The sequence below is a fragment of the Falco cherrug genome, chromosome 4 (assembly GCF_023634085.1).
Source record: "Falco cherrug isolate bFalChe1 chromosome 4, bFalChe1.pri, whole genome shotgun sequence".
NCBI lineage: Eukaryota > Metazoa > Chordata > Aves > Falconiformes > Falconidae > Falco > Falco cherrug.
The window spans coordinates 56,303,205-56,318,426 of record NC_073700.1 but is presented as its reverse complement, the minus strand read 5'-3'; the positions used below and the strand labels follow the sequence as shown (position 1 = coordinate 56,318,426).

At 41.5% G+C, this 15,222-nt stretch overlaps 1 protein-coding gene across 1 annotated transcript in view; it reads right to left on the bottom strand.

Annotated features, from left to right (window-relative positions):
* OXSR1 (oxidative stress responsive kinase 1) overlaps nt 1-15,222 on the bottom strand; it is a 93,582-nt gene that overhangs the window by 3,179 nt on the left and 75,181 nt on the right. The window contains exons 9-17 of the mRNA XM_055708349.1: nt 13,621-13,669; nt 11,239-11,304; nt 10,873-10,995; nt 6,728-6,763; nt 5,424-5,579; nt 2,829-2,902; nt 1,831-1,883; nt 1,353-1,421; nt 394-458 (exon numbers count right to left, since the gene is read on the bottom strand). Coding sequence (XP_055564324.1) covers nt 394-458; nt 1,353-1,421; nt 1,831-1,883; nt 2,829-2,902; nt 5,424-5,579; nt 6,728-6,763; nt 10,873-10,995; nt 11,239-11,304; nt 13,621-13,669 — 691 coding nt within the window. The remainder of the gene's footprint in view (nt 1-393; nt 459-1,352; nt 1,422-1,830; nt 1,884-2,828; nt 2,903-5,423; nt 5,580-6,727; nt 6,764-10,872; nt 10,996-11,238; nt 11,305-13,620; nt 13,670-15,222) is intronic.

The following is a 15,222-nucleotide window of genomic DNA, read 5'->3' as shown; positions in this document are numbered from 1 at the left end:
CTTGGGCCCTCCTCAGTCTCCTCCTCCAAGAAAGCAGTCCATGGTATTTCTTAACCCACTTACCTGCCTTGAAGTACATATGCCCTTTATGGGCAAGTGTACATTCCAAACCCAGAAAACACCCTTTGGTAGCATTTTGAGATGTTTATTTATCAGGGTAAGGGAATGTTTGTATTAGCACATCACCTCGCAGTTATGTAACCCAGGTGCTGCTCAGAGGACACAAGCACAGAGCCTGCATTGCCTGCTGACAAACAGTAGGAAGCTTCAGGAAAGGAGGAGGGATTTAGACTGCCTACATTAGATGCCTACAGTAGACATCACAGCCATCTCTATGCAATGCCTTCTCTTTGCAAGTGACAACTTGTTCAATTAGGGAACAGGAATAAATACCAGTTTGAAAGTGACGGATCTGTTTGCCTGGGGCTCTTCCACAATTTTCTGCAAATTGGCTGCAACTGAAATCACATACACACACACAAAGAAAATGGGCAAATATTAGGACAGGCTAAAGAAAACATCCCAACCTCATTAGGCCTCTTTCTATTACTCAGTAAACTGAGAACTTTTAAAAATGATAACGAAGTTTAGGTCTCAATTAGACTCAATCTACTTAAATCTAAAACTTTAAACTGTGAAGATGCTATGATTTGTTACTGTGCTTCTTTTTCAGCGGGAGTTATTTTTTCCTCAATGTGGTGGTATTAGTAGTAATAAACTGCCCAACTGCACCTGGAAATCCAGTTAATTTTGCACTAGCAGCCTTCCCAGATGTTGCTGCCTGTGTAAAGTGAACAAGTTTCCTTGCTGTAGTCAAAATATACAAGCAGTGCTGACAGCTTAAAAGTCTCACCTGCTATGTAAAAAGACATATTTATTTAACAAATCATGGCTAGAGGTAGCTGTTCATACCCGCTCAACACATGTTGCTGTACTAGTGCACGTGCACTTCACACTTCCTTCCCTAGTCCTACTTAAAACAAAAAAGCCTGGCTGATTGCAGTCCCAGACCTCTTTTGCGCAGGACCTGTGAGCAGTACAGGCTGGTGCAGTAATTTGGCAATGCATGTATGTCAGATAATGATTTAGCTAATGCATTGATTTGCCTTCATTTTGCATTACAAGGAACATTTGCTTCATAACGTTTCCAACTAGATCATATTCTTGTGAACTGGGGGTTGCCTATATGTACTGGCACAGAACTGTCACCAGAATTAACAGCAGTTTTGTAGAGCCACTGGGGTAGAGAACCAAGGCCACAGCAAACTCTGCTAGTACCCACTAATTAGGCCATTTTAAACATGCCAAAAATTACGGAAATGGTTAGAGCAGAAAATACAGTAGGTAATTACCTATTACCAGATCTCTGCCATCAACAAGACCGGCTGAAATGAGTTCTTGAGACACACCGTCAGCAGTATCTGTTGGTGAGAAACCCAAAAGCCAGTCACCACGTAACAGAAATTGTCCAGTTGATGAAGGCATCACAGAAACCTAAGAGCAGCTTGTACAAACCAAACAGCAGCAGCGTTGTTTACACAGAACAGATATTAGAGCTGCCTGACTGCACCTGGTGTACACCCTGAGCTATGCCGTCACACTGAGGTGAAATTCATCAAAGGGCTACACTTTGGGCTTATCCTTGAACAGTTCCACAAGAAGGGTCTTCTCAACAGCAGTGCTCCGAGCCCAACCATAAGGCAAGCCCTTTTGGAAGGCACTGTGGGCAGACACTCATACAGGGTTTCCACCCATACAGCTGCACAACAACACAAACCCTCCCCCTGCACCAAAGCTACCTGCATACACCGAAATTTCCCACCAGCTCACCTCTCCCTGGGGTAAATTCAAATCGAATATCGTTGAGCTCTTTTTTTGAATTCCTGTGGAAAGAAGAGAGTTTTATATAGAAGAGACCATTTCATTGAAACGATTGGTCCTCAAAAGAAAGCGCTATCACTGAATAATCAGTCTGGGAAGAGAAGCCAATTCATTGCACCCTTCCCCCTCAAAGGGCAGAAACTAATCACTTGTGCGTGCATCTGGAAGCAGGGCTCTCCGCACTGCCTGACTCTTGACCTGACAGAGCCCAAGTGGGCTGAAGTCCAGGATAAGTGAGCGTCACCTCTTTGGTATAAGGCCACGTTGTTCCACTGTCTCAGCAACTCCTATGGGTCAGCAGAAAAGTCCCTGGAGCACACCTCTGAGAGGAAGGAAGCCCTCACTGACTGCAGATACACACACATTATGCAACTGCCCAGGAGCGACTGGGAGGTGATGCTCAGAAGTCCCAGTCCAATGCCTATCAACAACCAGGATGCCTACAGGTTGTTGGCAGGTTCCCTAAATGAGAAATGTCAATATAGGTAACAATGGTACAACGTGCTTAGAATCCTTTTTTTGCCTAAGAACACAGGCCAGAATCCATGCCTTGAATTGGGTAAAAGCTCTTCACTCCCAGAACTGGCTGAAGTCGTGCCTGAATAATAAGACTGTCCAGCACAAGGCCAGAACCCCTGGATCTTCAATGCCCTGTAGGGAATCCAGCTTATTACTCCTTCCCACTGTTAAAGAGTTTGGGAACATTTATACAAATATTAAAACCTCTTTCAGTACACAGCGCTTGCCAAACTGAAGAAGTGGATGAGAAACATCCTTTTCTGGGTCCCAATTTCAGAAAAGTGGATGAAATCCAAGTTGGCAAACAACCAATAACCACCACCTTTTTAACTAAAAGGCAGATGGCAAGATGCACTGCAGAAGTCTTCTTCCAGTGTCCCTCTCTACAAAGGCTCACTTTGACAGCAAGGTCAGTTTTGTGTCCTTACCTTAACCTTAGTACAAGGCTGATGGGGACTTTCGTATCTTCCTGTACCGGCGCGGCAGCAGGAGCAGGTGGGGCCTGCAATAGGATTACACCATTTTAAAGCAGATCAACACTTCCTCTGGTTTTAAAACTAGAGATAACCTTGATCAGCTATAAATACAAACAACGTTTAACTTGTCTTTTTCACTGTAGCGTCATGATTCCAGCGATGACAGACTAACGAAACATTCACGCTTAAATAGTAACCCAGGATGTTCTCTCTGCAATTGCCTTGAAAAGAGTAAAAGCTATCCAACTTTGAGAAATGCCAAAATGGCAGGAGACTTCAGAAGACATGCTAAATATAAAAAGACTGCTTGCTTTGCATCTAAAATTAAGGTTTTTATGCACTCACGACAGCTTCAAGACCTCCTGTGTTTTAATCCCTGCCCCAAACAACTGATTTTAAAACCTGATAAAATTGTGAAGAGTACCTAGAAAATAATTCAACTGGCAGATTAGCATATACTCTCCGTTACTTTTCTGTGAAATCAAAGGCTTTTAAGAGCATTTAGCACCAATTTTATAGCTGCTTATTTTAGTTTTAAATGACTTCTGAGTAATTACTGGATTACTGGAACATGTAATCAAAGCCTTTTATATCAGCCAACAGCAGCTTTTCAATAGGAAACATCCAGGAGGTGTCCATCTTTACAGCACTTGTGATACTTTCAGTAAAGGGCTAATCGTTAATCAATCTCCACCAAAAAAACCCACCAAACAAAACAGAGAAGGGTCAGCTCTTCCACTGCACAAGTCATCTGTACTGCCCATGCTGAGGCAGGGGTTTTAAATCTGCAGTAACAAGACAGACACAATGCTAGGCTGATAATTTAAGTCTAGAGGTCTTGACCAAGTTTTTTCATCTAGATCACCTGCTTTTTCATGAGAGAAAAAAAAATAAACCCTTTGTTTAAGACTTTAAGTATTTTACTCCATCTGTTGGTGCTCTTGCGCCAGCAATGCAGCTCAGGGCTTCTGATCACAATCTCGTTTCTGTTGAAGCTGAAAGCTTTACCAGGTCAGTGAAAACAAACAAGGGTTCATAGAGAAACCCAGAGGTCTGCAAAACAGTAACCAACAAGCTACAAAGAATAACACACTGATACAGAGCACTGTAAAGAACATCATATTGACAAAAAAAGAGCTATGAAGAACACACTGATACAGGTATGAAGTTCACCTTAGGACAAGCTACCAAACAAATAAGCTATTGGGCACTAGTGGCACGGAGCAAGATACTCTGCTAGTGCAAATCAAAACACTTTCACTAAGACCAACACTGCTACTTCATTTTACCGAATGGAGAGTCCTGGCCTTCAGTGCTGCTGGTGTTTCAACTGCTGCATAAAATTCAGGGATTAAACACTCGCCCTTTTTCAAGGGATTTGAAGGGGTTTGATTTAAGCATTAAACTACTTTCAATATAGCCAAGAATATGTCAGACCCCAACTCCACTATTTTTTTTAAATGACTAACGCCCTGTCTCTAACTGTTTTGTAAACAAGAACATGAGCTGACTGCAGTGAAGTGATATATGTATCTTTCTATATTCCTTAAAATAAAAATAATGAAACATTTCTAGGAAGGAGTAAGCCCTAAGAGTTGTTCTTCTGACCAACACTGCCAAGTCTCTTCCCCTTCGGTCTGCCAAAGGGTGATGGTAGCCTGCCCCACCTCCAACAGCAACAGCCTCTCCTTACCAACAAATATGAACATTGGTGTCTTTTATATGAAAGCAGTGCCATCATTCAGGAGTCTGGCAAACTCTGCAGTACTTCACTCCAGCAAACCACAAGACATGTTCCAAGTGTCTCAGTAATGATTTGGGTTGGCCATTTTTCTCTTTTTAACACAAGTCAGAGCTCCTTTTGACTTCGCTATGCCTGCCTATCTGACCTATATCCTACACTTTGGGGTGAAGTAGCTAAGAATTAGAGTTATCAAGCTTTCACTTCCCCTGTACTTCCCCCCTAAAGGTCCATTCTTCCCTCTCTGCTTGAAATGGAAGTGTTTGAAAGCACCACAAGGTTCAGAGCTTCCCAAAGATGGAGTTTCTCCACAATTTTTGACTGCTACAAGGACAGTTTTAACCTAGACCTCCTGTCTCTTTTCTGATGTCTGGAGAATGTGTATGTTCTAGTTTCTTCCTCTCGCTTTTCTCTCCCCTCTTATCCCATAGATGCCAGTGATGCCGAGACACACAACCTGAGCCTGTTTGTGCTGCACCTTAAATACCAGGAACAAGCAGCTTCCGCTGAAATGATACTCTCCTTTTTTATTACCTTTAGCCTTGCTTCAAAAGCCAGAGTACACTCCCTAAACAGCATAAGAAGTCACTGCTCACACACAGAATAAGAATGGAAGACTGCCACACGCCACTGACTGTCTTCCTTTTGCAAGCCACCAGGCCAGCTATAACTTCTGCAGAAGCAGCAGCACTAAATCAACTCCGGACAAGCAACTTTCATGGCTTCACATCACTTTAGCATGTCTGGAATAGAATAGCTAAGTGCAAAGCTGAAGGCCGATGTGAAGGGTTTCCATCTGATCTTACCTGGGCTGCTGCTGGGGCTGCTGGAGGAGCCTGACTAGGTGGAGGTACAGCAGTTTGAGGTTGTGCAGGTACTTGTCCTGCAGCCTGAGGTAGTTGAGTAGATGCCTGTGCTGCAGCATTGAGTGAAGGACCTGGAGGCTCAGCTGATGGGAATAGCTGCAAGAAAAAAGGTGGTTTAATGAGAAAAGGAACTCAAGTGTTCTGACTCAAGCACCAGATTTCCAAGAAGTGCTCATTTAATGTACAAATTGCTTCTCTAAGTGCATCACCAAGGGCATTCTCCAGGACACTAAACCTGATCCCAAGCTGGCATTCAAGGAGTTTAATGTATCCTTATGTCCAGGGACCCCTTCTTCCCTGAGACTTGCAAGTTTTACTCACTGGTGAAGGAGAATAAAAAGCTAAGATACTGTGTTATTCAGAACAGAGAAACCGATTTTGGCATGATAGCCAAAGAACTGTAAACTTGATGACAGTTCTTCAGAGTGCCCTGCAAGTTACTCCGCTAAGTTGTAGGAAATATAAATCGCCTTGAGTATTGAAATTCCGGGCAGCAGACCTCCAAATCACAATATATATCAAAGGATGTATCACAATGGGGAAGTTAATTCCAAAGGGATTCTGGTTCTCAGCTTTTTCTTTGAATTTAGAGTTTATTTTTCTTAAGATCCCCCTTTATAATCAAACCTTGGAAACAGATGAAGGAAGAACAGGACAGTCTAACCAAAGACTGATTTCTAGGAGTCAGCTTTGTTTATCTTTCCACACAGAGAAAAGAAAGACATAGCACAGTCTCTGAAAGATAAGCAGCATCTATCACTGAAAGATACTATATACTAATATTCCTAATGTAAGAAACACAGGACAGAACTGAAGGCAGATCATAAGTTGCAGCTGAAGTTTTGTTTGCTATCAAATACTACTACAGAAGTATTTCACAGTTCTGAGCACAGGTTCCAAACCAGTGAATTAGACTATGCAAAACCGACATTTTAAAGTTGTGTTTTGTTGAGGTTGTTTTGCTTAGATTATTCTTATGACCAATACATCATCTTACAACACATAGACTTTTGCCATAGCAAGTAAAGTTGAAAAGATACACACCAAAGTTACCTCAGGAAGACCTCTTGGCATTACACAACCAATGATTCCTTTCATAGGGAGGTTTTCAAGCAGACTCAGCTAGATACTAGCTTCTGCTTCACACAGGTTTGTTTCCAAAGGCTAATAAAAACATGTTCCTTGAAAATACAGCCATAGCTAAGAGTCATCATTTTGGCAAGCCATTTGCAATTATAACTTACCTCGGAATTCTGTACAGGTTCTTTCACTCTGGGAGACTGAAAAACAGAAAAAAAGTGTCATTGCCTAGACAAAAGTGAAACTGACTGACTAGAAGGACTTGTCAGAACCCTACTGAACACATGAAATCTACATAATTGCTTTCAAGTTCCACATATGTATTAAGATGCACAATAAAAGGAACACCACACAACTTATTGGCAACTTTATCATATCATACCACCCAGAAACATACAGTCCTGTTCTAGAACTTGCAGTTGATATTTACACACTGGCATACCATGCCCTATGTTGCTACTGTTGTTAACTATTAGCAAAATCCAGTACTCTTGATAACCACTCAGACTGGACCAAATTACTTGTGCACCAAGATGGCAAAATCCATTTTAGGCTACCCAAGTCCTGCAGAAAAAAAGATAAGCCATGCAAATCTGCCCTGCAGAATTCCACTAGGAAACAAATCCCCTTCGTCTACTTTGGGAGCTATTTCACAAACTTGTTTAAACCATACAAAACCTGGGGGGTGGGGGGAGAAACCAGCCTTAACTGTGCTACTTTACAGAAAGAAATCTCTCATCTTCTCTCCTTGTCCTTGGACTCTGCATCATATTATGCTCTCTGTGAAAGAAAGCAGAAAACCAACAGGTGTACACAAGTTCAGCACTGAAACAGATTAGTGGAACGGAGGGGAAAGTGCAGTCACAGAAACGCAACCGATCTTTGCTTATCAGTAAAACAAAGGCAACTGTGTTCGCTATTTCACGTCAGCAGGAAGAGACTGCCAAGTACTCCTGGAAAGCCCTGCATTTAAGATAGCCTGCAGCTTTGACTTCTAGCATGTCCCATTACCACGTGGAGACAAGACAGGTGGGATGGCTCAGTCCATGCTGGAATTAACAAAATAGATGTTCCTTCTCCACATAACAGTCTAAAAGACAGGTTGTGATTAGGACAGAACAAGTTCAACAGAAGAACATCTCATCATGCCACCGTATCTTGTGCCAGTTCATGCACTAACCAATGCCACTACCTTAACGAATGCCAATCAGAGCAGTTTGTAACATATGAACACAGGAAAAGGTTAGAAAGTCTTATTCTCAGAACAGCAACTTGCAAAAAGCCCTCTGGACAGGAGGAGAGGGAACAGCTCCTCCCCAATGACTATGTCTATGTGCAGGCTGTCAGGAAAAAAAGTCATGCAGCTGGAAAGGTAAAGCCTGAAATCCATCTCAATATGCTGAGCCTTCACTTGACAGTTAGCAGGCAAGATGAAAAACGTGGCATTGCTCCCAGAGATAAACAGCCATGCTCCACATCTGCAGCACCGTTCCTTCAGGCACAAAACTCATATATGAGAGTACCCAGATGCCTCAAGGAATAACTCAAAAAGGAACTTGTCTGAAAGATCACAGTGTGTTAGACACTGCACAGACAAGTACAGAAACAGTAGCCCTGCCCCACAGCTAACAACTAACCCTGATAAATGACGAACAGAAGTAAACTAAGGAAAAATATGAACAGACGGAAAGGAAACTGGACTAATCATAAAAGACATTTACCTAATTAAGGCACAAATAGGATGACTGTGGGGATGTGCTGAAATGTATTAGTTCTAACTTATTTTTGCTTGTGTAATCAGAGGTGATGTGAGTAACCAGTGAAATGTGACCACACGGCATGCCACTGCACAGATTTATTGAGTAACAGAAGGTGAATGATTTAAGAGCCCACATGGCACAATTGCTTTAGTTTGAATTCAAGGTTGTAAATGCAGAGAAGAAAGAAGCTCAGTAAGTCTTTATATCCAAAAGACAGTGACTTGCTGGTCAACGTTACATTCAATGAATTGAGCAGATATTTCTGGCTCTGTTTATAACAAATATTTGACTGCTTTCAGGTGCAGTCCTAGCAAGAGACTTTTAAAATACGTATTTGTACACATTAAATTCACCCTATTTTTTGCCTGCAAAGTGGAGACAAGCAAAAAGTACAAACACTTTTCCTTTATGTAGATGCTTTTGTGCATGTTAATACTTAAGTATTTTAGCAAATCAAGTCAATCTGTGAGGTATCCTTTTACTTTAAGGCTGACAGCAACGAAACGCAGTTACAGATGGTATCACAGAATAGTTTGGGTTGGAAAGGACCTTTAAAGATCATTTATTCCACCCCAAGTGCAATGGGCAGGAATAAAAGGTGACACCTAGTTAACACAAGTTATTCCATCCTACAGCTTAGTTAAAACTGCAGAGCGATTACAGACAGGTGGAATTTATACCCTGTGTTTGAAATATGGCCAAAACCACATGATAAACACTAGTCCTCAATAACACCATCGTATTTGTGCCAAACACTGGCAGTCTGGATACAAGTCATAAGACTGCTTGAAAAAGGATCAAATGCCAGAGATGCACAGGCATCCCTATCCCTTCATCTTCAGGTAGGAGAAAGCGACTCCAAAGGTGTGCAAAGAAAAGACACCGAGGGCAGGATTCAAGTACCCAGGCAGACATGTAGTGAGGTCTAAGGTGCCATGGTGCCCTTCCTGACCTCCAGAAAGGTACAGGTCTCCCAGAGGTCTGTGGTTTATCTATACTGGTGCTTCCAAAATGGCAGTATACATCTGCCTTTAGGTAACTGAACTGAGACCTACTGCTCCAACACCCATCCTAAAGGTTTCTTGAAGGGGAGACCTAGAAGTAGAGGTCAAGCACAACCCAAATTAGAGCAATCAGAACAGAGAGCAGTACAAGGAAATGTGCCAAAGTTTGAAGAAAAAAACCAAACTGGCTTGAAAAGGAGCTTGTAAACATGCGTGTCAATCTGCTTTTTTCTGCATTAAGAGGAAAGAAACAAGTCAGTACCGTTCAAAACACAGTAAACAGTATTAAGTCATAGTACCCTGAGCTTAAGACAAGACAGAACAAGTTCTAAGTAATCTCTGAAACGGAGTTAAGGTTTTTCTACAATACTGCTTCCTAAAATTTGATCACATTTTAACCTACAAAAGGAATTTAGAAGATTCCCGCTCATAAAGCATCAGGAATTTCAGTAGTAGCCACTTGGTACCAAGAGATCCTCCTTGACTGTGCAATACAAAGCTGGGTACAATCAGGTCTTTAAAAAGTCACAATAGCTGTTGCCATGAAGTATGGAATTCCTGGATCAATAGTGGCCTTTAAAAACCCAAGCATTTCAAAGGATGCAAAATCTGGCTTTCAATATTTAAGTGTCCATACAGAACACCAGTAGAAGGAAGACCAATGAAAGAGAAATGTGAAAAGTTGTAAAGGGATAAATGCTTCAAACCAATACTGCTTCCCCCCCCCCCCCCTTTTTCAAATTGAAAAACTTCCCCTAAAAATCCTTTACTGTCTCACCAACTGAATTACAGAATTAAGTGAACTATGCATCTTAATCAAGCTGTAAAAAAAGGGAAATAGGCAAGCCATTACAGTCAAAATCCACACTGCCAATTACAATAAATTTCTGGACTGTGTTTCCCCAGTAATCTTTTAGTCTTCTATTATGCATTTCCTGTGCTACTGGGAGTTTGTCTGGGCTTGGGAGTTTTTGTGGAGAGAGGGAGATGGTGGTTTTTGGAGCATTTTCAAGTGCTAGACCAATCACAGGGATGCCATAGCATCATCTACTAGGACTAACTGATGTCAGTGTAACCAAGGGGACAGAACTAGTCCCTGAGTGTTTCGGGTATCTGCCATAAGCACAGGCCCTATTGATTTCAGCTCCATCCTGGAGAGGCCAGCAGGACAAAACCTCTCCTGACACTTCCATAAGAACATCTCAAACAGTCAGCACCCTTAAAAGCAAAGAGAATATCGTAGCTCAAGTGAATTAGTATGCTGAGCTGGAAGCAGACTGTCTGAATTCATGTTCCTAATTTGGTTCAACATCCCTGAATGAGACCAGTTGAGCCCCAGAACGATGACAGAAAAAACCCCAGATCAATACAATTCCATCAACCTTCAGCCTGCTTTCTCTCTGGTTTGTCTATGAACTTGAGGGGAGGGATAACAACTTACTGTGTATCATACTTAAAACAAGGCCACAGGCTTCCCAGGGATATTTAATGTATCACAGTTAGAAAACAAAACAGAGACAGAGCTACTGGAATTTGAGGACCCACCCTGAGCTGTGAAATTGCTGCTCTGCCTTCCTCACTTTCTTCATCTAGTTCATCGTCACTCCACTCCCAGCCACCATCTTCAGTCTTATGAAGACGTCCACTGGAACCTGGGACTCTCCGGACCTACTCAGCACAAAGAGAGAAAACTTGTAAGTCAAGCAGACAATTTCTATAGTTATCTTTTTTAGGAGACAGAGCACAAGAGCATCTTCAGGTCGCACCACCTGCCGGGATACACGAATACTTTATTGAAATGTCTAGTTCTATCTAGAGAATGCCATACCACAGTAATTATCGTTAAAAATGTGAACACAAGCATAACATACTAGTATGACTAACCGCAAGAACACAGGAGGTTTTCAGTACCTTTTTGGATCTTTCAGTGATTGTTGGTGCTCTCTGCAACATCTTCTCTTGTAGAAACTCTTTATTCTGCACAAAAAACCAACACCAAACATTTGCATTGCTGAAAATGCCCTTTGATTCCTTCAGCGTCTCTGATAAGAAACTGTTATGCTATTTCTAACAGAAAGTGTTTTAAATGTTCATCCCCACTCTCCCAAAGATATTAACCACTTTCTTCCTTTGGACGTATATGATGCTTCATCATGGACATATCTGGAGTATATGATGCTTCATCCTAAATACCTTTTCAGTTAGCTAGTGCCACTTTCCGCATGCAAAGTGATGTGGAACTAACAACTAAAATTCTACCAGATTTATTGAAGAATGTACTTCAGCATCTGATACACTGCTGAGACATTTGGCATTCTTCCATTCGCAGACATTATGCCACCTGGATCTAGCCCCTTTGCTTTATCTTACATCTAAATTTATGCCTGTCCTACAGTCAAAGGCAAACCTCAGATGTGAGGCAGGCCAGGACACAGGAACCCCTCTATGCTGGAGTAACAAGACCAAGGAATGGGGGCAGCAGGATTTCAAGCAGCTGAAAAAACATACAGCACACGATGTTCAGAGAGGAAGTAAATACAGTGATCCCAAGAGATTACGTATTGGGAATCTGCTGTGATGCTTTACTGTATTAAATCTCCTCTTCAGCAAGCTCTGGACCGGCTAACGTGGGCTCCTGAGTGTACAATTTTCCAACCACTGGCTGCAGAGCCAAACTGCTGGTTGCAGGGGATGCATGCCAGGCAAGCACCCCAGCAAGAGCATGGGATCTGGCTGGGTATTTCACACAGGTGAGGTTGGATAGCCCTGCCATCTCTGCCCACAAAGTGCTCCCAGAACTCCCCCATGATGGTTTCTTGCATGCAGGATGGAAAGCCTCAAGACATACACTGTCAGCTCCTGATAAGTGGCTTGCAGCATTATCAAAACATACTTTTACATAACATACTCTATTTAAATATATAGATCAATACAGAAGTGCAGAAGTTGGATTCTTCCATCGTCAAGTTACAGCTGTCAGTTTGGCAGTGGCTGATGTATGAAAGTCATTTAACACTGAGTGTTAACTGACACACATTTTCGCTTCGGCTGCTGGTTTAAGTATTGCCTCATCTATAGTAATGTTAACTTTCTATCACCACATATGCTAATATGTTACTCTGAAGCAGCTTAATGAAAGCATGAAAGATTTTACACACAACGAAGTAGGTAACATGAACTGGAACTTGCAAAACCAAACAGAGAAAGGTCAGCAATGTGTAAACCATCTTGTTACTTTGGACACCAAGTGTGTATCCAAGTATGCACAGATGCACACCGTTCAGTTACCTAAAATCCCATCATGGACAATGAAAACCTAGTTAATACTGTCAAGAGCCTGGACATCAATTAAACTTGCCCTAAAGCAAACTCCTACATTTCATAAACTGGATCACTCTAGACTCCCTTGGTTGCACTTATTAAGATTTCTATCAACTTTAACAGGACATTCAGCTCCTGTGCAGATACCTAGATGTGGCCACTTCCATTTAAGCACCTTAACCCAAAAGCTGAAAACTACTTTGATTAATTGGCGATGGTGTTGTGCTATCCTAGGTATCAGGTATCTTTTCAACAGTTTAATCTCTGTTCTGCTATAAAACCCAGTATTTTGATCACAAATATACCATAAAAAAATAAACAAACAGGAAATATCTCCTCATTCCCATGGAAATAAAATTCTCCCTTGTATTATTTCTGTCTGTCTCCCACAGTAAGACCTTGCACATTGCATATGCACTAATCTCCAGGCAGTAATTACATAAACACTCACTGGCAGTTCACTTTCTAGAAATTCTAGAAAGTTCAAGGCTAGAAATGGGAGTCTCCTACTATTTTTCATCACAGGATCTTCATTGTCCAGAATGCAACACAGGGTGAAATAGTTTTAGGTAGCCCTCTGCACAGTGGGCCTCATTCACTGCTTTGCATACAGACTCATTACAGAGTTTACACTAAAATATAAGTTACATTTACTGCTACAGAGGCCTTTACAGTTGGACAGGCAGCCACAATGGCACCATTACAAGCAAAGAAAAAAAAAAAACCAAAAGCCACTGAAAGACATTTAAATGCTCAAGAATTTCTAGATAATTTGTCTTAATAGCAGCATACACAAGGAGGTACAGGAGAGGAGTTTCAGTCTGTTCGTTCACAATGACCCGTTCAACTCAGCTATGCTGGCCTTAAGTGAAACAGCCCACAACTGCCAATAAAGCTGTTACGACACCTATCATACTTCTGGAAAAGGCCTCTCCACAGCTTCTGCACAAAGTTTAGGAAGTGTTTTCTTACCTTCGCTTTTGTGAAAAATTTGTGTCTTAAGAGTTCTGCTGCTGTTGGTCTGTCAATAAAAACAGATGTAGAAAAGAATTACAAATGCTCCTTTTCAACACAACAGTCATCCAGGTTGCTGCTGCTTGTTGTAACATGGCATCTCGTAAGTGCATCAGCTTCTCCTGCACAATTCCCCCAAAAATCAGTCAATGTATTCCCAATAAATTTTACACCAGAAGTCTTTTAAACACTCAGTGTATCCTGATCAAAGTTTATTCTGTTCAAAAGCAGTGAATAACTGGGAGGCAGGGGGTGGGGGGAGAAATTGCTCCTATTTTGATACAGAACTTGAGTCTCTTAGAGATAGTTTGATAGATCACACAAATAATTTGCTCAAAAGTGAAATGAAGGATCATCACCAGCAGCAGGAGTGCAGTACTCACCATGTCCAAGTAACAGCGTTATTTCAGAGATACCTGATTATATGTGCATAATTAGTTCTATTAAGCACAGGCAGGATGATCAATCTTTGTCTAATAAAAAATGATCAAGTACAAACTATTTTTCCCCTTTAAGTATGGCTTTAGGATAAATACGGGGGGGGAAAAAAAAAAAAGACATCCCTTGGTCAGTTTAGAAGGAACTTTCTGACAACTCAGATCAACACGAGAAAGTACCAGCTTACAGCATTTCTCACACTGTAAACTGTGCTTAAATAGTAATAGAGTTTAATTATTGCCTTGCAAAGGCCATTCATCACAGGGTTTATTTCACCTCAGACTGTTCTAACAAAAAAATCATCTACCTTATAGCAAGGGAGCCCCAAAAATAATTAAAAAACAATCACACTAAATTCTCCTCTTTGCAAACCCACACAATATGCATGAGCATATCTGATTCTGCTAGTTGCTCTTTACCAGCTGACCTCCTGCTCCCATAGTCAGGATGATGACAAAGCCTGTTAGTGGTGCTTGAGAAGAAAGCAGGAGTATGCCACGATTCAAAGCTATTATGTTTAATTCTGATCAGCACACATTCTAACCTGCAGGGACAGGATATGCTTTAGAACCGATGAAAAACATCCTGCTGGGAAAAAAACCCCTGCTATCAGCATTTATCAAGCACTCCACTGGATTCATTAAGCATTTCAAGTGTAGAGCTTGTTAGAAGAAAGAGATCCCATCTCACAAAGCGTGAGAAGCCTTTGTTCCTGGATCTGTCACAAAAGGGAACTGAAAAATGTCTTTATTATTATTTTATGAAGGGACTTTCCAGAAGTAGTTTGCTTAGTTTGCTTACTGAGGAAAAAAAGAAAACTAACAGCTACAAAAACTGATCTGTGGGAAGGTGTCTCTCTTTACCTTTGTCTTTTAAGGAACATTAATTTTAACACATGATGAACATTCCTTCAGTTTCACAAACTGGCAAATACTATGACTGTCCTCCACAGATACAGGTCTGAGCCATCCTATGTGACGGGCTGTGGGTTTTAAACAGTGCCATCGACAGCTGGACCCTCATGCAGCTTTGAGCAATGACATAACATGCTATCCTAGGAACCACAACATATGCAACACCCCCTTCCTTGGCAGTATCTCTAACACCACTGACTATTTAAGC